This window comes from Lycium ferocissimum, unplaced genomic scaffold, assembly GCF_029784015.1.
Source record: "Lycium ferocissimum isolate CSIRO_LF1 unplaced genomic scaffold, AGI_CSIRO_Lferr_CH_V1 ctg60, whole genome shotgun sequence".
NCBI classification, from domain to species: Eukaryota; Viridiplantae; Streptophyta; class Magnoliopsida; order Solanales; family Solanaceae; genus Lycium; species Lycium ferocissimum.
Genome location: NW_026726189.1, coordinates 606038 through 629746, shown reverse-complemented (window position 1 = coordinate 629746; position 23709 = coordinate 606038). Strand labels below are relative to the sequence as shown.

General features: G+C 36.2%; 2 protein-coding genes across 4 annotated transcripts; both read left to right on the top strand.

Moving 5' to 3' along the window:
- The first annotated feature begins 1296 nt into the window (after nt 1–1296).
- Nucleotides 1297–6755, top strand: LOC132045117 (uncharacterized). Of its 3 annotated transcripts, none has more exons than XM_059435651.1 (12): nt 1297–1408; nt 2774–2890; nt 2974–3201; nt 3302–3384; nt 3471–3571; nt 4393–4516; nt 4615–4769; nt 4977–5113; nt 5196–5366; nt 5470–5694; nt 5898–6128; nt 6309–6755. In XM_059435651.1, the coding sequence occupies exons 2-12, from the start codon at nt 2858–2860 to the stop codon at nt 6420–6422; spliced, it is 1602 nt and encodes a 533-aa protein (XP_059291634.1). In that variant the 5' UTR covers nt 1297–1408; nt 2774–2857; the 3' UTR covers nt 6423–6755. The 3 variants fall into 3 exon arrangements, with proteins under 3 accessions (XP_059291634.1, XP_059291632.1, XP_059291631.1); XM_059435649.1 differs by lacking the exon at nt 1297–1408 and adding an exon at nt 1618–2087 and having other exon boundaries at nt 2720–2890; XM_059435648.1 differs by lacking the exon at nt 1297–1408 and adding an exon at nt 1794–2087.
- A 2899-nt stretch (nt 6756–9654) lies between these two features.
- Nucleotides 9655–17104, top strand: LOC132045087 (ribonuclease TUDOR 1). The gene is made up of 17 exons (XM_059435611.1): nt 9655–9812; nt 10738–10891; nt 11000–11074; nt 11174–11287; nt 11375–11476; nt 11918–12124; nt 12209–12424; nt 12520–12627; nt 13060–13230; nt 13315–13512; nt 13601–13954; nt 14035–14265; nt 14347–14535; nt 14611–14691; nt 14829–15023; nt 15669–16046; nt 16570–17104. Exons 2-17 carry the CDS (start codon nt 10754–10756, stop codon nt 16756–16758), a joined length of 2946 nt encoding a protein of 981 aa, XP_059291594.1. The 5' UTR covers nt 9655–9812; nt 10738–10753; the 3' UTR covers nt 16759–17104.
- Nucleotides 17105–23709: the final 6605 nt, after the last annotated feature.

Here is a 23709-nt window from a genome sequence, read left to right as displayed (position 1 = left end):
ATCTGTAAACCTTTAAAAAATTAGAAAATATTGAGAACGAAAATTGAGAAGGGGCCAAGCATTTGTTACTGCATTTTGGGTGAGGAGTTATCTATAATAAAAAAGAGATAAAGGGTCCAAAACATACTATCACTTTTTTTGAGTTTCATACCTAGACTATCATAAAGTTGAAAAAATTACCTATACTATCACTATCTAATTTGCAAAACACATCTGAACTAAATGTGTAATCACTCTCCAAAAGCGCACGTGGAAAATTCAAATTTTTCAAAAAAATCGTCCACGCGCATAAGTAAGTAATGCTATGGTGGCACCTAAATGGAAATTAAAAAATAATATTTTATATATATATATATATATATATATATATATATATTTTAAAAACTGCATTATTATTTTTTTTAAATCAGCATTTTTAAAAAATAAATTTGGATTTTTTAAAAAAAATATGAAAAAAAATAATTTTTGTAAAAAAATATCAAAAAAGTAGAAAATCAGAAAAAAATGATTAAAAAATAGAAAGTTTATTTTTTTTTAAATGTGAAAACTAAATAATCAGTTTTCTTATTCTTTTTTTTAAAAATAACTTTTCCATTATTAAACTATTTTTTTTTATTTTCTATAATTTTTGATTTTTTTTACAAAAAATATTATTTTTCAGTTTGTTTTTTAAATTTTCATGTAGTTGCCATTGTGACATTATTTATCCACATGGACAACACTTGGCAACATGTTTATATAAAATGGAGAGTGCAGATCATATGTCATTCAAGAATAATTTGAGGTGTGTTTTGCTAAAACTAGAGGAAGTTGATAATTTAGGTAGCTTTCAACCTTCGATAGCTTTAGGTACGAAAACTAAAAAAAAGTGATAAAAAAGCGTATTTTTTACCCTTATCTCAATAAAAAACGAGGATGACTCAGCCTTGGTTACAAGCAAATAGATAACTTGGCAGTGATAAAAAAACAGAGGCATAATACATAAACAGGCTCTCAAATTTGGCCTCAGCTGTCAATTATGCCCTCCATTTTGTGTGTACAAATAGGCACTTCAATTTGTATAAAGTTGAATATGTAAACACAAATGTTAGCGTGACACATAAATTTTGGAGGTGTCTAGATGAATATTTTATAGGTTGGAGTGTTCAACTGATAAAGTGAAAATAAGTTGAAGTGTTTACTTGTGAACAGATAAAGTTGAAGCGCATAGTTCTCAGCTTAGGCTAAGTTTGAGGGCTTATTTATGTATTATGCTAAAAAAAATAAAAATAAGGAGGATGACTCAGCCCGAATCAAATGGGTTAATTGATAGCAAAAATATTGCAGAAGCTGTAAGGGCTCAAAATCGCAGTAAAAAGATGAGGAAAATGAAGATCGAAGAAGAAGAGCAGAGAGAGTTGAGTGAAATGTAATTAATATTTTCATACTCTTATATTCTGTTTAATGGTAATGTGATTGCTCCTAACAAGTTGAACTAGCCTACCAATTAACCTAAGTCAGTGGACTGATACCAAATGAAATGCAAGCCAATTTTTTGTGCATCAGTAATTTTATGCGTATGTAACTTTTTTGATAAATTCTTTACATCAAGTAACGATATCCAGTACTTATTTTACAGTAAAGGTGCCCATTGCTATGTCTTTACTAAGGAGAATGTTGATTTTTCTGAATAAACCAGGAATCAGAACACGTAAAGGTAAATTTGAAACAGTTAAAGTATTTTTGTCCTAAACAAGTCAATAACTCAACTAGTCAATGGTTTTAATTATTAAATACAAATTTGGGAATTTCAGTTAATTGGGGATTCTATAATTAGTGCCTTCGATCCAAAGAAAGGCATTGACCAGAGAAAGAAAAAAAAAAACAGATATTACATACTAGAGAGGGTTACCGGAAATCTAGTCCCCATGGATGACGTGGCGAGTAAAGAGGGCTACGTGTGTTACCAACTTCCGGCACGTCCACTTCGTTGGTTATTGCAGTTGCCCATGTTCGTGCTTGTATTTACTTTGTTGGTAAATAGCAACTGTGTTTCTTCCTACTCATCAGGATACTGGGATTTTACCTGCAACAATTCCACAGATATGGTAGGCCTTTCTCTCATTTTACTTTGACTTTCTATGCAAATACTACAAGTACATTGGTCTGTTTTTATCACTGCGTTGTTAGAGGTTACTCCCTTCATCGTGATTTATGTGACAGACTTTTCTTTTTAGTTTGTTCCAAAAAAAAAATGTCACATTTCTTAGTTAGAAACAACTTAACTTCAAAATTTCACGTTAATCTTAATGATTTATAGTCAGACAAATATCTAAGGTTTGTTTTAGACTGCAAATTTAAAAAATCTTTCTTTTTCTCAAACTTTACACCTCGTCAAAGTAGCGACGTAAATTGGGATGGAGGGGGTAACTAGAGAAGAATGCAGCAAAGTTTTTGTTTATCTTGTTTCATTTCCATTGCCGCCTGCTGCTAAAGTGTAGTCAATGCAAAGTGATAGCTTGCGCATAACATAAATTAGAAACATCCTACTGATCCATTACTAATCACTGTCATAGTTGAGATTATTGACTAAAGTTAAATTGTAAATGAAGAATCTTATCTCCAGCCTGTTATTGAAAAGTTTAAATGCCCAAAGCTGTTATCAATAGCAAAGTGGTCACTTGGCTTGTGTCTTTCCTTTTGTTCAGACTATATCTGTTTTCTGAACTATCATTTGTAGAGCAGTTCAGGGTTTATGGACTGTGCTTCTTTCTGTCATCTGACCATTAATCAGGAAATAGGGAAGTTGGGTCCTAAAAACCCCGGTGTATGCTCGGAAGAGGCCAAACATCTTCCTATATGTGAATGTGGATTCAAAATGTTGGACTCTTGCTTCTTGAACAAGAATAAGGTACTGCTGTGACAGTTTAATTATTCTGGTTATCCTTCTTGCTCTGAACTAAAATATTTGGCTCTACTGTTCGTTCCTTTCAGATGCTTGAAATCGAAAAGGGAGCAAATGACTTTAACATACCTATAATCAGATCCAACCGAAAGTTAGTTGCTTCTACTGATGGAGGTCTGCAAAACCCTTCTTGTTTAGTCTTCAATTCTGCATGGAAGGTCCAACAACTAGAAAATGAACCAAACAAAAGGCTCAATTATCCATCACCTGCTGGTATACAAAGACCAAAAAGTGATGAGGATATAGCATTCATGAGTGTAAGTGCTCCTTGCTATTCCCTTTAATCTATGTATCAGGACTTATGCGCTCAAATTTATGGCATTTTCCTTCTATTCATACATCTATGCTGTTTATCAGATTCTTGAACTCGGTCAACTTCTCAAGGCAAATCTAATCACATCAGTAGAGCTGACTGGAATTTTTTTGAAGAGACTGAAGAGGTGTTAGAACTAGTGTTTGCTTCCACTTATTTCTTGTTATTGATTATCTAGTCCTCATAATGATGCATGTTCTGGGGGTGTCACAGGTATGGTCCTGTCCTTGAATCCGTTGTTACAATTACTGAAGAATTAGCATACAAACAAGCAAAAGAGGCTGATCAACTGCTTGCTGAAGGCAAATATTTGGGTAACGGTCTGCCCAATTCCTCTCCACTAACCTGTTTCATGTATTTCCTGTTTACCTTCATAATTTTGGATTTTCCATTAATCAATCAATGAACAGTGGCTCAATAATAATGAATTCTTCATATACATTCCGATCCATTCAAATTTTTTGGATGAATGGATTCTCTGTATGAACTTCTATTTATACATCTGGGCCGGGGGATTTTGTGGGGAAGAGACAAAATAGAAACTTCATTTTAATACTCCATAGATGTCATGGACCTTTGCAGCTGAAAAAATGATGGTTACATCCAACTTCGCCATAATGAAAAGTTAAGATCTGAGCACGGTAAGTACCATGGAAGAAAATAGACCATCGAATAGATTATATGCGTATCAGTCATATCAAAATTAAACCATCGAATCTTTACACATAATCTGGGAAATCCTAAATCTTCAGGCCACAATGTTCTACAGTTTCTTCACACTGAACTTTTGTTGATGCTGTTATGGTTTACCTTACCCTTGAAGCACTTAAGGTTGTTCATTTCCTACAGTTACCTTTTCCAGCCAGAGTAATCTTCCAATGCTTCCTTCGCTTCTCACCTCATGCTCTGAATTATTTTTTCCTGATTTCTTCTTGAAACAATATTTCTCGGTACTTCTTTATGAAATTTGTAGAGTAATACGAAAAATGCTTTTTTCGAATTTTTTGTTTGATCACTTTCCCTTGTGTCACTAATAGCCTCAGGACTCATAACCCCTTTGACAATATTTTGCTTTCTAGCTCCTCTTTTCTAGCTCAAAGTGATTACAAGTATTAACATCTTCTTTTCTATATAGGTCCTCTTCATGGGATTCCCTATGGTCTGAAGGACATCATAGCTGTACCTAGCTATACCACAACATGGGGTTCAACATCTTTTAAAGACCAAGTTCTTGATATTGAAGCTTGGGTGTATAAGAGGTATAACAAATCATGAAATTAATGACATATAAGGCCAGATCTAAACACTGATTCTTATTGTCCGTGTATTTATAATAAGCTAGCTATGGTTGATGCAGGCTGAAATCTGCCGGGGCAGTTCTTGTTGCAAAGTTGGTAACTGGTTCTTTAGCATATGATGACATCTGGTTTGGTGGTAGAACAAGAAACCCGTGGAATATCGAGGAATATTCTACAGGATCATCAGCAGGGCCTGCTTCTTGCACCTCAGCAGGTATCTTCAAGCTATTGAGCTATCCCTGATTAGATTCTCCTTGAGGCATCCTGTCTTCTAAATTTGCTAACATAACAATTCTGCTCGATATCTAATTTCAGTTCGTCTCCCCAATTGGAAGAATGAACAAATGATAGTTCCATCGCTGATTTATTACTGATTAGTAGGCAGAAAGTATTGTTTTGAGAGAGAGACTGGATATTGCAGGTTTGGTTCCATTTGCAATTGGTTCAGAAACTTGCGGCTCTATTACCTATCCAGCTTCTCGCTGTGGTGTGACGGCACTGCGGCCCACTTTTGGAGCAGTTGGTCGAACGGGCGTTATGAGCATAGCTGAAAGCTTGGTACTCATAATTATTCCACAGTCCAATTCCTTTCCTAATATTAGTTTTGAGTACAGTACACTAAAATCTAACTTTTTGTCAGGATAAATTAGGCCCTTTTTGTAGAAATTCTATGGATTGTGTAATTGTTCTGGATGCCATTAGAGGAAAGGACCCAGATGATGTTTCATCCAGAGACATACCCTTTAGCGATCCATTCTCAGTTGACATCACAAAGCTCACTGTTGGATATCTTGAGGATGCTGATATGGGCGTAAGTGACTATTTCCCAATATTGGAATGTGGCTGAATTAATTAGGTTCTTTATCCTATTTGATGGATGCCTTAACTGGATTGCTTTGTGACGGCGATGACAGGTTGTTCATGTACTTCAATCAAAGGGAGTGAATATGGTCCCATTTAACCTGAGTTACACTGTTGATTCTGCCCAAGGCATCCTCAATTTCACAATGGACGTTGAGATGCTGGCTCACTTTGACAAGTGGCAACGCTCAAATCTTGATGATGAATATGAAGCCCAAGATCAATGGCCTATTGAGCTTCGCCGAGCACGTGCCATATCTGCTGTTGACTATGTTCAGGTAATTGTCTTGATCTACAAAGTTTCTCTCGGTTTAGATTTTAAAAATTGTTACTGGTATGGGAAAAAACTCTATAAATTAAATTCTTTCAGACATCTCAAAATCTGACTGGCCTAGTTATTGAACGGAGGGCTTAATCCACTTTTAAATAGTTGTTCAGAATTTGTCAACACTAAGATCAATACTTGTATGATACTCAACAGGCACAAAGAGCTAGAGGTATATTGATTCAGCAAGTGAGAGAAAGCTTCAAAGTTGATGCATTTATTGGAAATGCAACTGACTGGGAGAAAGTTTGTGTTGGCAATCTTGTGGGTATCCCAGTTGTAGTTGTTCCAACAGGATTCAAAAAGATATGTGATGCACCAAATGATACTCGCAGGAGAACAACAATCACTACTGGAATATATGCTCCTCCAGACCGTGATCATGTCGTAAGTGTTCTTTAGTTATGAGCCTCTTTTTAGTGTAGTAGCAAAGGACTTATGTGCTATATTATTCTGGTCTTGGATAAATGTATCATCTTTGCTATGCTGTTGAGTTATGGCTTTGAACTTCTGATTGTGCTGCTTATTCTTTCATGCTCTCCTTGATTTTGTTTGTTTTACGTCCAGGCCTTAGCTTTAGCAATGGCTTATCAATCAGTCACCGATCATCATAAGCAGCGGCCACCAATTGACGACCTTGGGCCAAATGATTTAATTCCAGACTCACCAAAATCCCTGTAGTGGGTTGAAGATTGTTTATGCTCTCAAGTGCTTGATGTGAACCTGCATGTGCTTGAACCTGTTGTGTCTCAGACCAGCATTTGTAGCAGTTAAAACCATGAAAAATATTAATTAAACTTCTGTTGAGGAAGAGAAAATTCTGTCTACTTCTCTCTCTTAGGCCTCTTTCTCTGTTTTATGGTTCTAATTTTGTGAAATTTCTTTTTACTTTGATCTATAAATGATTTTAACTTATGTATTTTAGTGTATTATATATCCAAGCTGAAGAGTATCACTTCTGCTGAGAATTTGAAATCAATATTAGGTTTTTTCTTTTTTGGTTTTCCTTGATGATATGCTGTCTCAATTCTGGCCTTTTCATTTGTGTAAACAAAGGTAAAATTTTCCATCCTCCACTTTCCTAAATAAGGGGTGTTACAAGGTTGCTTTTAGATCTGGGCTCCATTTTTTATTCCTTTTCCTTTTTGGAGATATTATTCCTTTTTCTTTTTTGGAGATAAGACAATCGTAGAAACAAGATTCACGTGTTAGCATAATTTATTTTCTTCCTTTAAACGAAATGTTTCTGTTGCTGCTTTGATGATCGCGACAGATTCAGTTTTGAACATGTGCTGGAGCAACCTGTGTTCATAACCGCTCGAAGTTGTTACTATTAGTTTGTTTGAAGTATTGAAATGTAAGATAAAGTTTCAGAATGCTGGAACTGGACATATTGTTGTCCGTTTACCAACTTTGTGCCAAAGCTTTATTCTACTTGCAGCACCACAATAAATTCATCTATATTATATATTAAATTTTTATTTAGATTTAGATTATATATCTATATTATATTAAGTAGATTGTAGATTTCGGTGTATATCTATGAGATTGTGGCTTTATGTACCAATGTTTTAATATCGCCAAGTCATGCTTTATCTGATTGCATATTAATGGAATTGAGAAAATATCCTAGACAAATTTGACTTTATTTTTTTTCTTTATGAAGTAACTTTCATCAACTAGCACTAGTTTGATGTGAACTTTTAGGAATAATTCATCAAACTGGTTCATAGATCCTTACAAAAATCTTTTTCAAATATAAAAATTTAGTATCTCCCCCCGAATTAATGAATTAGACAGAATTCTTTTGTTCAAAATAAAATGTGGCAGTCAATTTTTATAATATGTTCAGAATAAAAAGTGATTGGTCAATTTTAATAATATTGTCACTCTATTGATGGTCAATTTTTTGGACAGAGATAGCACAACTTTCGTCAGCTTTAACGAAAATGTTCTGTTAGAATGACGTTATGTGTCATTATTAAGGTAATTTCAGAAGATTTGTAAGGATATTATGTTACCAAAAGCGTAAAAAGGAGTAAGTATTTTCTATACTTAACATACTAGTACTAGTATTTTCTATACTTACCAGACTGTTTAGGCTTTCATTGTGATGCTTAGTTTCGCATACTGCTTAACTTCATAAAGATATGTCAATCAATAATGTTAAATGGCGTAGAAGCATCCTTTCCGGATTTATTAGTGACATTTATTTTGGTTGGATATGCCCGAAATAAAGATGAGGATTACCGTAAACTAATGTCAACGTAAAGCTAAATTAGTTATGACAAATTCATTCGTAGGATAATTATGAGAATTTAAAAATCTCTCATTTATTTATTTACTTTAAAAAGGATATTATTCTGTATTGGATGGTAATTAATGAGCTAAACTAAATCTAGATCGAGAGAAGTTACTTGGGTTAAAATCGAGAGTAGTGGAATGAAGGAAAGATAGAGAGGTGGAACCCTAGGGGCAGGGGAGCGCATAGTTTGGATAAAGCTGAAATTCGAACATTTTGGACTTTAGTTTTGGAATTTTTGGATTTTGGATTTATTTTTCGAAATTCTCATTTGGATCAAATTTCGAATTTGGAACATTGGATTTTTGGAAATCTGAAAATCCGAACTTTTTATACCTATGTCAACGTAAAACTAATTTAAATATGACGAATTCATTCGTGTAGGATAATTATGAGCATTAAAAAATCTCGGATTTATTTATTTATTTTAAACAGGACTTTATTCTGTATTGGATGGTAATTAATGAGCTAAACTAAATTTAGATCGAGAAAAGTTAATTGAGTTAAAATCGATAGTAGTGGATTGAAGGAAAGATAGAAAGGTGGAACCCTAGAGGTAAGGGTGTGCATAGTTTGGATAAACCTGAAATTAGGACCGAAATTCGAACAGTTTGGAATTGTTAAATTTTAAAAATGACTACTTTTTAGATTTTTTATTTTATTTTTATTGTCAGGATATTCTATGTGTGGCATGGTTTTACTATATTGGAGTGCTTCTGATGCATTTTCTTATAATATTTGATTGCTCGTATGAATATTTTATTTAGATGATTCTGATAGCAACGAGGAACTATTCCATATATTAAGATAATCCGGTATGATTATTTTATTTGGTTGTTCATTGTTTGTAAAAAGAAGAAACAATTCAACTGAAACCGAAAATCCAAACTTTCCAAACCGAAGTATCCGAAACTGAATTTAAAAATCCGATTCAATCCAAAACTTATTTGGATTGGATTTGAATTGCATTTTGCGAAATCCAAAAACCGATAATTCTCAAATCCGATTCAATCCGAACCACGCACAACCACCCCCAACCACACACACAAAAAACAAAAACAAAAAAAAGACTGGACCAAATACGAGCATAAGTTTTATGTGTAATAATTAAATTTGTGAACCCACGTAATTATTGACTTATTGTACCATACACTTGCCAACGTGCTTCAACACAAGTGGGAAAAATTATTGAGTGAATCGTGTTTCTTGATTTTCATACAGTAACAAAAGATTTCAGAACTTTAATCGCGGTAAAAAGAAAAAAAGGGGAACAAAAGAGCCCACTGATGCTGCTGACCTGGCAAAAGTAACACCTCTTTGTGACATGTCATGATCTCATTGGCCGAACAATCCTACATGGCGCTTCACCTCGTCATAACTCCGAAAAATCCGCCTGTCCTTATCGGGTCCAAGTACAGTCAGTTAGTTTCAACTAACCTTTGCTTTAACAAAATCCAAAAAACCGGAGGTAGTATTCTGCTTTTACCAGATCTCAAATTACCGTACAAACGGACAAAAACTATTATGGCATTTTAAGTAATTTTACCCGAAAAAGGAGGTGAATCTTGTTTTCCCTTCCCCCACTATATCCCTCCTATTCACATATAAATTCACTCTACAATAAGGTTTTTTTTTTTCTTCTCTAAGACTAAAATAAAATTCTCCCTGATCTGATCCGCCGTCCATTGTTCTGAAGAAATTCAATTTTACATGTTTTTTTAGCTGATTTTCTCTCAGATCCGTTACTTTGCTTTTATCGATCCATTCAGGTATTGCTCTTATTTAATTAACGCTCTTAATTACGTGTTTCCGCATCAAATCAACTTACTTTTACAATTGAACGTGTATTTCGTTATTTTCTATGTTGATTATTTTATTGTACATGCATAATGAATTCATATAACTGGTTTGAAGATTTGTTTTTTTATATGTTTAGGGAGTATTCACATTGATAAGTACAAACAAGTAACGGTTTGGTTATGTTTATAAAGATGACATTCGCTTGAAACTGTATTATATTTTCTTAATTAGCGATTCTGGTTGTTATTTTATTTAGGCTGAGATTTTGGTCGTTATTTTATTTATTAATCTTTAGTTTTTCAAAGATCTATAACCGAATTCGTTTTTGTTTTGATTTCCTTTACGTTGTCCATGTAAGATCTTGTTATTCTACCGATATATCTTTAGTTATTAGGCCTTACTCAGATTAAAGTTTTGATTTTTCTGTACCAAAAGAGGGCCTATGGCTTATTTTGTTCTGCATGTCTAACTGAATGATGAGAACTCTTTGTTTGGTGTCACCCAGTGTTGTCAAAGGCGCGCTTAAAGAGCTCTTGAGCCCTGAAGCGAGGCTCGAAACTTGTTGAGCGCTTCGCCTCGATTCATGTGCTCTTTAGTGCCGTCATCAAGGCTCTAGGACAAAATTTTCCTTTTAAAAAAATCAATTTCTCTGTCCATATATTTGTTGTTCATGCTTATAGTTATTAGTCTTGGACCAAACATATATATTTGTATTTTTTCTCCATTTGCGCCTTTTTTCATTAAAGCCCACGCTGCGCTTTAGTTGCGCTTTGCGCTTAAAGCCCCAACGGATCTTAGAGCTTTATTGGGCTTTTCGCTTTTGATAACACTGGAGTCAGCATTATGATATCTGCCTCATCGAATTTTTTTCCTAACTTGGATTGTTAATCTCAGGCATTTAGCAGTTGAAATGGCATCAACAGGATGGTTGAAGGGAAGAGTGAAAGCCGTTCCCTCTGGGGACAGTTTGGTGATAATGGGTAGTTCCAAGGCTGAAATTCCCCCTGAAAAATCTATTACCTTAGCATCTCTAATGGCTCCACGATTGGTATGACATGCACTAATAGCCCTTACCTTTTTTATGATCTATATATTCAAATTGCTCCTATATCTGTATCTCTCTTTGTCATTGCTCAATCTAGCTTTCCACTTTTAGGCACGTCGTGGTGGAGTGGATGAGCCATTTGCATGGCAAAGCAGAGACTTCTTGAGGAAGCTTTGCATCGGAAAGGTGTCCTTGCGTTGATCATTCTAACTTGTATATATTTATATATAACTTCTCTTTTTTAGTAGTATAAGATTGAAATTCGTTCTTTTTTTCTTTCTTTAGGAGGTCACTTTCAAGGTGGAATACACTGTACCTACTGTAGGGCGAGAATATGGCACTGTCTTTCTTGGTGACAAGAATGTTTCCATGCTAGTTGTTGCTGCAGGCTGGGCCAGGGTTGGTGGATTTGGTGTTAATTTCTCTCAGCTGGCTTGTTTCCCATTATATCTAGTTTCATGAAATGATTAATTTTGATGGAACCAGGTCAGGGAGCAAAATCAACAGAAAGATGCTAACCCCTATTTAAAACCACTGCAAGATGCTGAAGAACAAGCCAAACAACAAGGTCTAGGTCGATGGAGTAGGGTGTGTTTCTCATTCTCTCTGATGTGTTTTTGTTATTGGACAAATATTGTGAACTTCACCTTCTTACTTGATCAAGAATGGATACTGTTACCTTCACAGCAATATATTTCCAAGCTTTATGATATTTTCTGCTGACTGGATTATTAAGAAGTCGTTTAACTCCCCCTTTTTGGTGCCGATGTATTCTTATAGTTTCATTCCATTTTGATGTTTAAGTCTTTGTTTCTAGCCTTAAATTTTCCAGATGTTATTGAGCATATTTGTTGTCCCATTTTGTGGTCAGCTTCTGTCTGCAATACACCTTGTGCTACGAGATTTTTATCTAGAATGTGTTGAGCTTTGCTGGCTAGCACTTCAGCAATATCTTTCAAGGCTTGATGCTATTTTCTTTTTTTTCCATTTTTACGTGCGTAGTAATTTTTGGCACACTGCTGTTTTCAGGCACCTGGTGCTTCTGAGGCATCTATTAGGGATCTACCTCCATCTGCAATTGGTGATGCTAGTAACTTTGATGCAATGGGCCTATTGGAGCAAAGTAAAGGTAAGCTTATTGAAGCATTTGTTGAGCAGGTTCGTGATGGAAGCACGCTGCGTGTATACTTGCTTCCAAACTTCCAGTTCATCCAAGTGTTCGTTGCTGGAATACAGGTAAATGCAATACAAGATAAATTTTCTCTACGACCAGCTCTTGTTTCTTTACCAGTTCGTTTACCCTTTTGTTTCAATAAACAGGCACCAACTATGGGAAGAAGAGCACCTTCAGAAACTATTATTAATACTAGTATCACCTCTGACGAACCAAATGGAGAATCAACTACTGAACCTCGCGCAACTCCGACATCAGCGCAGAGGCTGGCATCTTCAGCAGCATCTGTAACAGAAGTTGCTCCTGATCCATATGGCAGAGAAGCAAAGCATTTTACCGAAACTCGTGTCTTAAATAGAGATGTGAGTTTCTATTCGTTAGCTCTTAATGATTTGTGTTTCCTCTTAATGATTTGTGTTTCCTGTTTATTCTTTCTCTAATATAGTTTAACATACAGGTTCGAATTGTCCTGGAGGGTGTTGACAAGTATAGCAATCTAATTGGCTCAGCGTACTACCCTGATGGAGAATCGGCAAAGGACCTGGGATTGGAGCTTATTGAAAATGTACGTGACAGACATACTACTGCTGATACTTTTGTTTGTCTGTTCTAGTTACTTCGGTGTCTAATAATAAACTGATGTTCTTAAAAAAGTCACTCTAAATGGTGCACTTTGTGTGTTTGAATGATAGGTTTCTCCAAGAAATTGAAATCTGCCATAATCTTAGATGGCTTCTATGATAACATTTGAAGTTGTAGCACTTGTCTCATCTATAATTTTTCTATTAGTTAAATTAGTTCCTCCTAATTCTAGGAAAGGAATGTATTTCTTCTTCTAATGAAATTGAAGTTGTAGCACTTCTCTCATCTATAATTTTTCTATTAGTTAAATTAGTTCCTCCTAATTCTAGAAAAGGAATGTATAATTGTTTTTCAGCTTAGAGCGTTCAAGGTCTTTCTAATCTAAAGTTTATGCCCTCTCTTTTGTTTGGCATAGGGTTATGCTAAATACGTTGATTGGAGTGCAAACATGCTTGAAGTTGAAGCCAAGAAGAAGCTGAAAGCTGCCGAGCTTGAGGCCAAGAAAACTCGCTTAAGAATCTGGACGAACTATGTAGCCCCAGCAACAAATTCCAAGGCTATTCATGACCAAAATTTCACAGGAAAGGTAGCTACGAGTCAAGACGCTGCTCAAGTTTTTCTTAATCTATCTCTCTCTCTCTTCAAATGTTTTGTTCTTGACTTTTCTTAGGTGGTTGAGGTTGTCAGTGGAGATTGTCTTGTTATAGCTGATGATTCTCTGCCATTTGGAGATCCCTCAGCAGAACGGAGAGTCAATCTTTCAAGTATTAGGACTCCTAAAATGGGGAATCCTCGTAGAGATGAAAAGCCTGCTCCCTACGCTCGTGAAGCAAAGGAATTTTTGAGAAATCGCCTTATCGGAAGACAGGTATTGCAATCTTTTCTGATATCTCTTCTCCTGATTTCAGAGTTACAGAATCAGCAGGAGATGATTTACTAACCTTATATCCTTTCAGGTGCATGTTTCAATGGAGTACTCTCGGAAGGTCAGCATGGCAGATGGACCTGCTGCTCCCGCCGGTGGAGCAGATTCAAGGGTGATGGATTTTGGAACTGTATTCCTTGCATCCAAGGACGGGGATGATGCATCACCTGCTCCATCTGCTGCAGGCAATCAGTTGCCTGGAGTGAATGTTGCTGAGCTTTTGGTTGCCCGCGGTTTTGCAACTGTTGTTAGACATCGTGATTTCGAAGAACGTTCAAACTATTATGATGCCCTTCTCTCAGCAGAATCACGTGCTACTTCTGGGAAAAAGGGCATCCATTCTCCTAAAGAACCTCCGGTGATGCATGTAACAGACTTGCTAACGGTTAGTGGCCTGGTCACTGATTGTCTCTTTTTATGCGGCGCTAAAGAGGAAATATCTAACCTTCTCTGTTTTACTTTCAGGCATCGTCAAAGAAAGCTAGAGACTTTTTGCCTTTCTTGCAGCGTAACAGGAGGATGTCTGCTGTAGTAGAATATGTCCTCAGTGGTCATAGATTCAAACTGTTCATTCCCAAGGAGACTTGCAGCATTGCTTTCTCTATTTCTGGAGTGAGATGCCCAGGTCGTAATGAACCCTACTCGGAGGAAGCGATTGCCTTGATGAGGCGGAAGATAATGCAGAGGGATGTCGAGGTAACCTTTTCTATTTCTTACATTTGTAATGTGCTACATTTGAATTTGTCGCTTATTCTTTTCGTACTGCCTTCTACATAGATCGAGGTAGAAACAGTTGATAGAACAGGGACTTTCATTGGCACATTATGGGAATCGAGATCCAATGTGGCTGTGACACTACTGGAAGCTGGTTTAGCAAGGCTTCAAACATCTTTTGGAGCTGATAGAATCCCTGAAGTTCACCTCCTAATGCAAGCTGAACAGACTGCTAAAAGGCAGAAATTGAAGGCAAGAGCAAGATCTGTTATACTTATTAATCATTGATTTGTTCTTTACTATTTATTAACTAGTACCTCGATATAGATATGGGAGAATTATGTTGAGGGAGAGGAAGTTTCCAATGGTGGAGCAACAGCTGAAAGGCGACAAAAAGAGGAGGTGAAGGTAATGTAATTTGGTCTTGTGCTTCTAAGTTAATGACTGCTATTGTTTATCATTATTTACCACCTGGATTCATTGTGAATACTAGTTTCGTGTTATGATTGTTTGACTTCTATACTTTTACACGTTTATATTCTCAGGTCACAGTCACGGAAGTTTTGGGTGGGGGTAAATTTTATATTCAGATGGTCTCCGACCAGAAAGTAGGCGCCATTCAGAAGCAACTTGCTTCTCTAAATCTTCAGGAGGCTCCTGTAATTGGTGCCTTTAATCCAAAGAAGGGTGATATTGTTCTTGCTCAATTCAGTGCTGATAATTCATGGAACCGAGCTATGGTAAGTGATCCAACACTCCTATTACTCGTACTTTATTTTATTATGTAGTTCCGTAAGGCTTTGAATTAAACAGTTGTAGATTCAACTTGAATTATTGACTACCCTAACTTTGCATATTCTATTATGTGAATGGAAATTACTATTTGGCTTGTTGTATGAAGTCAAACCGTTAAATCTTCAAAATTGCAATTTGTTGCTTTTCATGTAGCAAAGAAAGTAAAAACGTATGTGTTTCCTTCAATTAAATAAACTTTTGCTTAAACTGAACTACTGTTTTTTCATTACATAAAGTGTAATAGTTAATTTTGTGTTTCTTTGCGCCCCCCCCCCCCCCCCCCACACACACACACACAACCACACACACAGAAGTAAATCCCTATTCATACGATGTCCCTAGCTCTTTAAACAATACATTACTTCGTCTTGCTGCTGCACTTTTCTCATGAATTGAACTTCGTTCACCATCGGTTGTCCCCTAACCCTTTTTTCCTTTTGCTAATCCAATTCTTATCTCTGTTGGGTCATTACTGTAGGTTATAGAAGTTTCATGCCTTCTGAAGGATAAATGTGATTTTATTTATGATATATTTTTGCTTGTCATATGATGATACTTTTTTCTGATTCCTCCCCTATAAATATGTTAAGATTGTCAATGCCCCTCGCGGTGTTGTGGAATCTTCCAACGACAAGTTTGAAGTTTTCTACGTTGATTATGGAAACCAAGAAGTTGTTTCTTACAGTCAGTTGCGGCCTCTTGATGCATCTGTGTCCTCCAGTCCCGGTCTTGCTCAGCTCTGTAGTCTTGCTCATGTTAAAGTTCCTGGGCTAGAAGGTGATTATGGTCAGGAGGCAGCTTATCGCCTAAGTGAGCTTCTTCTAAGTGGGCCAAAGGAATTCAGAGCTGTTATCGAGGAAAAAGACACTTCAGGTGGAAAAGTTAAAGGTCAAGGAACAGGGACAGTTTTTTTGGTGACTTTGGTTGATCCTGAAAGTGATGTCAGCGTAAATGCTACCTTGCTTAAGGTTCGAAATTATAGCCACTTTTATATTAATTGTGATTTGACGTTATTATACTCATTTCTATTAGTTTTGGATTCTGCAAGTCTTTCAATAGCCACTAGGTCTTTTGTTCACTACCCCCGACAATATCATAGTGAAGCAGTGCCTTGCATTTGGCTGTTCAAATTCCATTTGTGTCGTCCCATTTGATTAAAAGCTTAAAGGTTTAGCCAGACTATCTTTTATCTGGTAGAGTTGGGTTTTGAAAGACCTACTCAGTGACGGAGCCAGGATTTTCCCGAGGGGGTTCGAAAAGTAAACATATGAAGAAGCGTAAGGGGGTTCAACATTTATTGTATACACATAAAAAATAATTTTAACCTTATAAAAACAGTATTTTTTTCCGCCGAGGGGGTTCGGATGAACACCCTGGCATAGTGTGGCTCCGCCACTGGACCTACTGCTTCCATTCTCCCCTGCCCCCACTTAAGGATTATGTTATTTTTGTGCTGTCAGCTTTCTAACAAGGGACCTGTAAAATTTTCAGGAAGGACTAGCTAGGATGGAGAAAAGGAAGAGGTGGGAGCCCAAGGACAAACAACAGGCTCTGGATGAATTGGAGAAGTATCAAACAGAAGCACGGGAAAAGAGACTTGCAATGTGGGAGTATGGAGATGTCGAGTCAGATGATGAGGATTCTGCTGTCCCTGCTAGGAAAGCTGCGGGGAAACGGTGAATGCTGCAACAGAGTTGTAACTGGTGGTAATTGCCTATTTGGCTGGGGCTTTTTCAGCCTAAAGTCCCCCAATTAGACAGTTGCAGTCTAAGGAAATAGAGAGGTGAAAGTTTGAGTTAGCTTTAATGTGGTGTTGTCATGTAACTTTAGGAGAGTAAGACTTCAGGAGGTGAGAGAAATTTTGTTCTCTTTCTTTTTTTCCCCTCTTTTTTTTTTTTTTAACTTAAATTTTTTTAATTTATACGACTCTGAATAAACCGGCCTCCTTTGTCGTTCGTTCCATCAGGGATGTGATAAATTTTATGTCAAAACTGTAAGGCAATATTTATTCTGGCACATTCCGTTATCTCTTCCTTTTCTATTTCGGCTTAGTCTACCACACTCCCTGTGTTCCCCGAACTATTCTTTCTGCCTACCGTCTTGATTTGTTCTTGTTTTTTGTAGGTTTTACATTTTTTCAATTATCTTTATGAGAAAAAAAAAAAATATTTTCAATTAATATGTTGAATGTTAAAGAGGTAAAGCCTAAGTTATTGTATTAAGCAAAGTTTAATTGAAAGGAAAAAAAAAAGAAAAGAAAAAGAGATGGAGATAAACCCTCATCCCTATTCCTCTATAATCCACTATGACTCTACCTATCCACTGCAGGCCAGAGCCCTACCTCTTTATCAGCCATCGATCTTCTTTTCTAGCCTCTGTCCACTCCGTAAGTATGACAAAATTAAGAAACATGAAATATATTGGTGTAAAAGCAAATTAAAAAATGAAAATTTAAATACCATTACGATTTATAAAATGAGATCATGCCATTTAAAATGATTGTCACGACCAAATGCAATCGTGAGAAGTGGCATGATCGAAAGAAGGAAGAGGTAGAGCCTTAGGTGGAAATGTTATTCAATGACATTGCCTTTTAAAATTGGAAGATTTTGGAACTATTTGTGGGTAAAAATATCACCATAATATATCTCTGCAAGATTAAATGATTTATGTTAGACCAAGGTTTTCATTCAGGAAAAGACAATTCAAGCACTACACGTAATTATTGTGCCAAACTTCAACACAAGTGGACAAATTTGTTTGGAGAATTGTGTTTCTCGACTTTCATACAGTAATTAAATCTTTCAGAACAACGACGATAAGAGCAAACCCCACAAATTACATGTAAATTTCATAGATGATCACATAATTATCATTTTTAACCAAAGTCACTTAATTATTTTTTCTAATACAAAAGTCATATAACTATCACTTTTTTCACCAAAGTCACTTAACTAGCACTACACGTAATTATTGTACCAAGCTTCAACACAAGTGGACAAATTTGTTCGGAGAATCATGTTTCTCGACTTTCATAGAGTAATTAAATTTTTCAGAACAATGACGATGAGAGAAAACCCCATAAATTACAGGTAAATTTCATAGATGGTCACATAATTATCACTTTTTTACCAAAGTCATTTAATTATGTTTTCTAACACAAAAGTCATATAACTATCATTTTTTTCCACCAAAGTTACTTAACTATGCTCTTAACATAAAAGTCACGTAACTTTGAGTTTACTAACACAAAAATCTCCAACTACCGGAATTTCGAACTTCCGATGGGTAATATATATTTTTCTATTTTTAATCTAACAAATATAAACTCAATTAAATTGAACCGATCCGGCCCAAAATCCATATGCAGAAATTGAAATATTAAAGAAACAGAACCAATCCTTCCACTAAATATATGATCCATTCTCCTTAGGAGGCTCTCAAGCCAAAAATATTTGAAAATAAAATGTTCATTCTAGGATAAACTATTTCAGTTTGATAATTTCCTTTTTTCCCCATAATTTTAATGCAATTTAAAATCTTCTTCTGTAACGACCCGTTTGGCCGTTACCAACTTTCCTCAATTTGTATCCTAATCATTCTTGACCAGTTGTGCCCGCTAGTTGTACGCGAGGGATTTTCAGCTTAAGTTGACCCGTAGTCAAGATAGAAGAAAATTAAAATCGAGTTAGGTCCACGGGGCCTAGTTCTTTGCCATGGCGAGTGGTGAACCGCTGTAGCGGGTTCGCCTCAGCAAACCGTTGCTCGCCATAGCGGACTAATCACGGCTAGAGCTTACCGCCCCAGTGAGTTCCATGTCCCCCACGGTGGAAGGGTCGAATCTCCTTAAGACCGCCCTCGCGGTCCATTATTCGCTGTAGCGATCGTTCGCCACAGTGGTCCCTTGATCGCCATATCGGATGACGTTCGGCAGACCTAGTATTTAAAGTTCATTTCTGGTTTTGACCTCATTTTTCACCCAACTCTCAATCCAAGCCGCCATTTGTGGCATTTTCAGAGCAAATCTCATGGAACCTTGGATAGGTAACATCTAGACCTTAATTATTCCATCTTCCTTTGATCTCTTCCTTTGCTTGCAGTTAATAAAAATGTGATTTCCTAATTTGCAAAGCCCTAGGAGGGTAAAATGGTTTTCTTGACTAAAAATCAGGGCATTTTCAAAGAAACTCTTAGATTTCTATTATAGGCTAATTAACCAAGTTCAAATCCTATTTCTTCCACTATTTTGCAAATGGGTTGAGTCTTGGGTTTTCTTGAAATTGGGGATTTTAAATAAGAATGAAATTTATGACTTGTTTTGGTGTAGACAATCATGAAATCTAGATTATTAGTCAATGGAAATTTAGAAAACCTAATTAGAGGAGAAGTTTCGATTTTAACCTTGTGGGCCCGAAGTTGTATTTAGATTCTTAACTGGTATGAATACCTTAATCCTTGACACTTGCTTACTCGGACTCCTTGCTATTCCTAGACCTTTTCGTCTCGGCTTCCTTTTCGAAAATAGAAGATTAAAATCAAGTGGATGTTCGCGGCACCTGCTCGGCCTCGAGGTAGGTTACGACTTACTTGAGTTAGACTTCGATTAGGATTTCCTATATGTACAGTAGAGATTGATGGAGAAAGCATGCCTAGGTCTCCGAAATGGTGTTGGGATGGAATACCTAGGTTGGTGTTGTTGCTTGTCGTGGGATTGATGCCTTATTGTGATATATTGGCTTGTCGCCACGTGTGTGATATTAGACCTAGTACTTATTTGACCTATCGTTATTGTGAAATCATTGTATCTCACTTATTGGGTAATATCTTGGATAGAGGAAAGCACTTGACTTATTCTTGATATTGATAGATATGTGTTCAGGTGTGGCACGGTTGGCTTTAATATTGATCATGATGTTGTGATATGTGTCCATGTGTGGCACGATTGATATAGAAATATTTTCATTAGCATTGACATTATGCATGCATTCATTCTTATCTTTCATGATAACCTGATATGAGGGCGAGACTTGGTACTGATGATGATGATGATGATGAAAGAGATAAGAGGCCATGCTTGAGGTCTGTACCGGGATCGTGAGAGTGTCGGATGCCCGATGTCTTTACCGGGATAGCGAGAGTGGTACATGGACTTCGCAGGTTCCCCATGGGTCATGACTGTCCAAGCGTGGAGATGTTTTCCACCTGGAACATGTGTGTACGGAGATTTCATTGACCATTGCATATCATTGCGTTGCATATGCACTCATTATTACATTTACTTACTTATTGGATTCTGATTTAGTATTTCTATCTCTTGAGTTGTTGTATGGGACTGTGTTTTTTAGTGTATTTGTATATGGTATCCTGAGTCCTTGTGTTGTCCACTCTTGCGGCGTGAGTTGCCAGTTTATCTTGTTAGTGAGGTGGAAGAGCCACCTGCTGAGAGTAGGCATATTATGAGTAGTAGACGTAAACTTGATCTATAATTGGGCTTAGTAAGGTTACTTCTATGTGAGGTAATATTTGTGAATCTTGATTTGTATAATTAGTGGATTGGGGAGTAGAAGTTCATATTTACGCTTGAATGTTGATTTGTATCTCTTGTGGTAACCCCTCCCCCCCCCCTCCCCACGTACGGATTCGTGGACCATACCTATGTCTGAGTTACTATTGCCACCATGCTCCCGTCATTATCGCCGATTACTATTGCTATTATGTTCTCCTAATCGTTGTCGGCCTATGATGCTTACCAGTACGAGTGTTGTATTACACTTATCGAGTTGTAAATCTTAGAATCTTTTGTACTAGTCTAGACACGGTTTTGGAAATTGGTTATCGTATAGGTATCCTTGTATTATTTTCGATTTGTTAATAAATGAAATGAGGTAGTGTTGAGTTATTCATTCTTTCCTATTATATGAGTTGCTTTTGGAGAAAATGGGTTTACCTACTAGGTGAGATTGGGTAGGTGCCCGCACAATTTCCGATTTGGGTCGTGGCATTTTCTATATGATTCATTTTCGTGAGCAGAACTAAAATGTTCTGGCTTGTGCTAACTGTTGGATAGTGAAGTTTCTGTAATTGTGGTTCGCAAACAAAATGTATTAGAGGAGGACATGACCGTAGATAAGTTTGTCCTTCATTATTTAATCATATGCTCAACTATCGTTCTTCTCGAATCGCTCCAGTACGATGGACCGGGGAGGGGGGGAGGGGTCTGCTAGAGAAAATGCAACACGATAGATACGTTCGCTCCACCGCGTAAGATCCTCGAATCAACCAAGACTACCATTTGCTGTCCATTTTCGTTCTCCTCCCTACTCGGAAAGGGGATCAAAGAAAGTTAGCTTGCTTCTCTCCTGGACGAATGGCGACTACTAAAATTTTTGGAGAGTTATTTTAGAAAAAAACTTACCTACGCAAATATTATATTGCTTGATTTAAATATTAGTTAACTTTGATTAATTTACTCGAAATAACTTCTTTTTTTCCAATCTTAGGGTATATTGACCATTTTTCAATATATTGGAAAGTGTTACATTTTGTTGGATGGTAGGAAATTGAATTTTATATAGTAATAGTTATTGTATTTGCATCGAAAGTAACAATCTTGTGATAATTTTTAATTAAATTTATTCACCCTTTTAGTATTTTATCACCTGCATATGGGTATTTGGTCCGGCCGATTCTTTTGAATTAGGTTTGTATCTATTAGATTAAAAAAATATTACCCATCGGAAGTTGTTTTCCGGTAGGTGTGATTTTATGTTAGGAAGCTTAACATTTTGTGATTTTGGTGTTACAAAACATAGTTATATGATTTTGGTGAAAAAAGAGATAATTATGTGACTTTTGTGGAAAAAAGTGATAGGGTGTCAAATGGGCAGGTTGGGCTGAAATTGAGCCTATCAAATTGGGTAAGGTAATAAATGGATTGAGCTAATATTGGCCCAAAAGTTACTAGGGCTGAAATGGGCTGGATCGTGACCGCCCAACTTGACTTTTTTTTTTTTTTTTTTTTTAAGGTTTTATTTTCTAGGAAAATATTTTCACAGAAAATATTTTTCGTGGAATGTTTTCTGGGAAAATATTTTCCACAAATATCAAACACACCCAAACTTATGAGATCTACGATACAAGAAAAGTGAATACATAGAAAAAAATAAAGTATATCTCAAATAATAAACTCAAATTAAATTAAATCTTAAAAATGGGCTAAAATTTGGCTAAATTGGATATCACATTAAAATAACTTATGTTGGATTGGGCTAAAATCAGTCCAATATGAATTTTTTTTTTAGCCTAATTCATAAAATTGGAAAATTTACTTGTCATAGTTACCTGTAAGACTTATTTATGAATAATAACTATTTTATTTTTTATTTAATTTTCGTAGCTTTATTTTTCCAAAATTACATTTCATAACTGGTCCAGTAACTTTTGAAATACATGTACCTCTCTATTCTCCCTCACTACACATTTAAAATTTATCATCTTCTCCAAACCCAAAAAAAAAAAAATCCCTCTCTCTCTCCTTCCCCAACCCACCGCTCGCCTCTCTCCTCCCTACTATCTATCTCCGGTGCCCTCTCTTCTCCTTCCACTCGCTTACCCACACTCCCTTCTCTATCTCCGCCACCCACGCCGCCCGACAACACCACCACCACTATTACTACCATCTCCATCTCCGTCTCGAACTCGGAAAAAACCTTGCAGGTTCTAGTTCTTCGAGATGCGAACTCCATATGCTTCCATTCCATCACCTACATCGAAGAATCCTACGGATAGTAAGCGTGACCATGGTCGACGGTGGAGTGAAGCTTTATTAAAAAGAGCCATGGTCGACGACGGAGTGAAGGTTGATGACGGAGTGAAGCCATGGTCGACGACGAAGGAGTGAAAAAAAAAGCTCTAACAACGGTGAAGGACGACGGAGTGCAGCTTTATTAACTAGTCCAATTGAAAGTCTTTATCTCCTCGGATAACGTCCTTTTTGTAGCAATACGAGACGACATGTGCTTTCGTACGAGAACACCATTGATGAGAGTTGTGGTGTGTGCCCACAAGTGTTTGATAAAATGTTTCAGTATATTTCAGCGTATTTCTGTGTATTAACAAACAGTATATTTAATTTTCAGTATATTTCAGTGTATTTCAGTACATTATTTCGCTATTTCAATGTATTTATCTTTTTTTGGTGTAAATATAGTGAATGTTCCAAATATAGAGCCTATTTTTACAACATTTTATTTTCACGACTTTTGTATTTCGCTGTATTTTCAATGTATTTCTGCATTTTGTATTTCTAATTTATGAAACAATTTCTGATATATTTCATTGTATTCCATTGTATATACGCATACTACAACTTTATATTTCTTAAACAATTAACCATATTTCATTATATTTCAGTGTTTATTTTTCTGTATTTGGAAGTTTTTAGATCTTTAATGGTTTTTGAATTCAAAAAGTTTTTATTGTAATAAAAGTTGAGAGAGATTCGTAAGCTTTTATGGAAGAACAACCGTTATGCGTGATTTATGAGAACTTTTAAATTGAATCCCATAATTTTTTTTTTTAAAAAAACTATTCCATAATTAGGGCCTGATTTTACTCTTCAATGATTTGTCT

Excerpts from the sequence above, each read along its gene's own strand:
- LOC132045087 (XM_059435611.1), top strand. The coding sequence starts at position 10,754 with ATGGCATCAACAGGATGGTTGAAGGGAAGAGTGAAAGCCGTTCCCTCT. Across the intron at positions 14,692-14,828 it reads GACAAAAAGAGGAGGTGAAG|GTCACAGTCACGGAAGTTTT; the intron begins GTAATGTAATTT and ends TTATATTCTCAG. Across the intron at positions 16,047-16,569 it reads TAAATGCTACCTTGCTTAAG|GAAGGACTAGCTAGGATGGA; the intron begins GTTCGAAATTAT and ends TAAAATTTTCAG.
- LOC132045117 (XM_059435649.1), top strand. The coding sequence starts at position 1,908 with ATGGATGACGTGGCGAGTAAAGAGGGCTACGTGTGTTACCAACTTCCG. Across the intron at positions 3,385-3,470 it reads TTTTTGAAGAGACTGAAGAG|GTATGGTCCTGTCCTTGAAT; the intron begins GTGTTAGAACTA and ends GGGGTGTCACAG. Across the intron at positions 3,572-4,392 it reads TGCTGAAGGCAAATATTTGG|GTCCTCTTCATGGGATTCCC; the intron begins GTAACGGTCTGC and ends TTTTCTATATAG.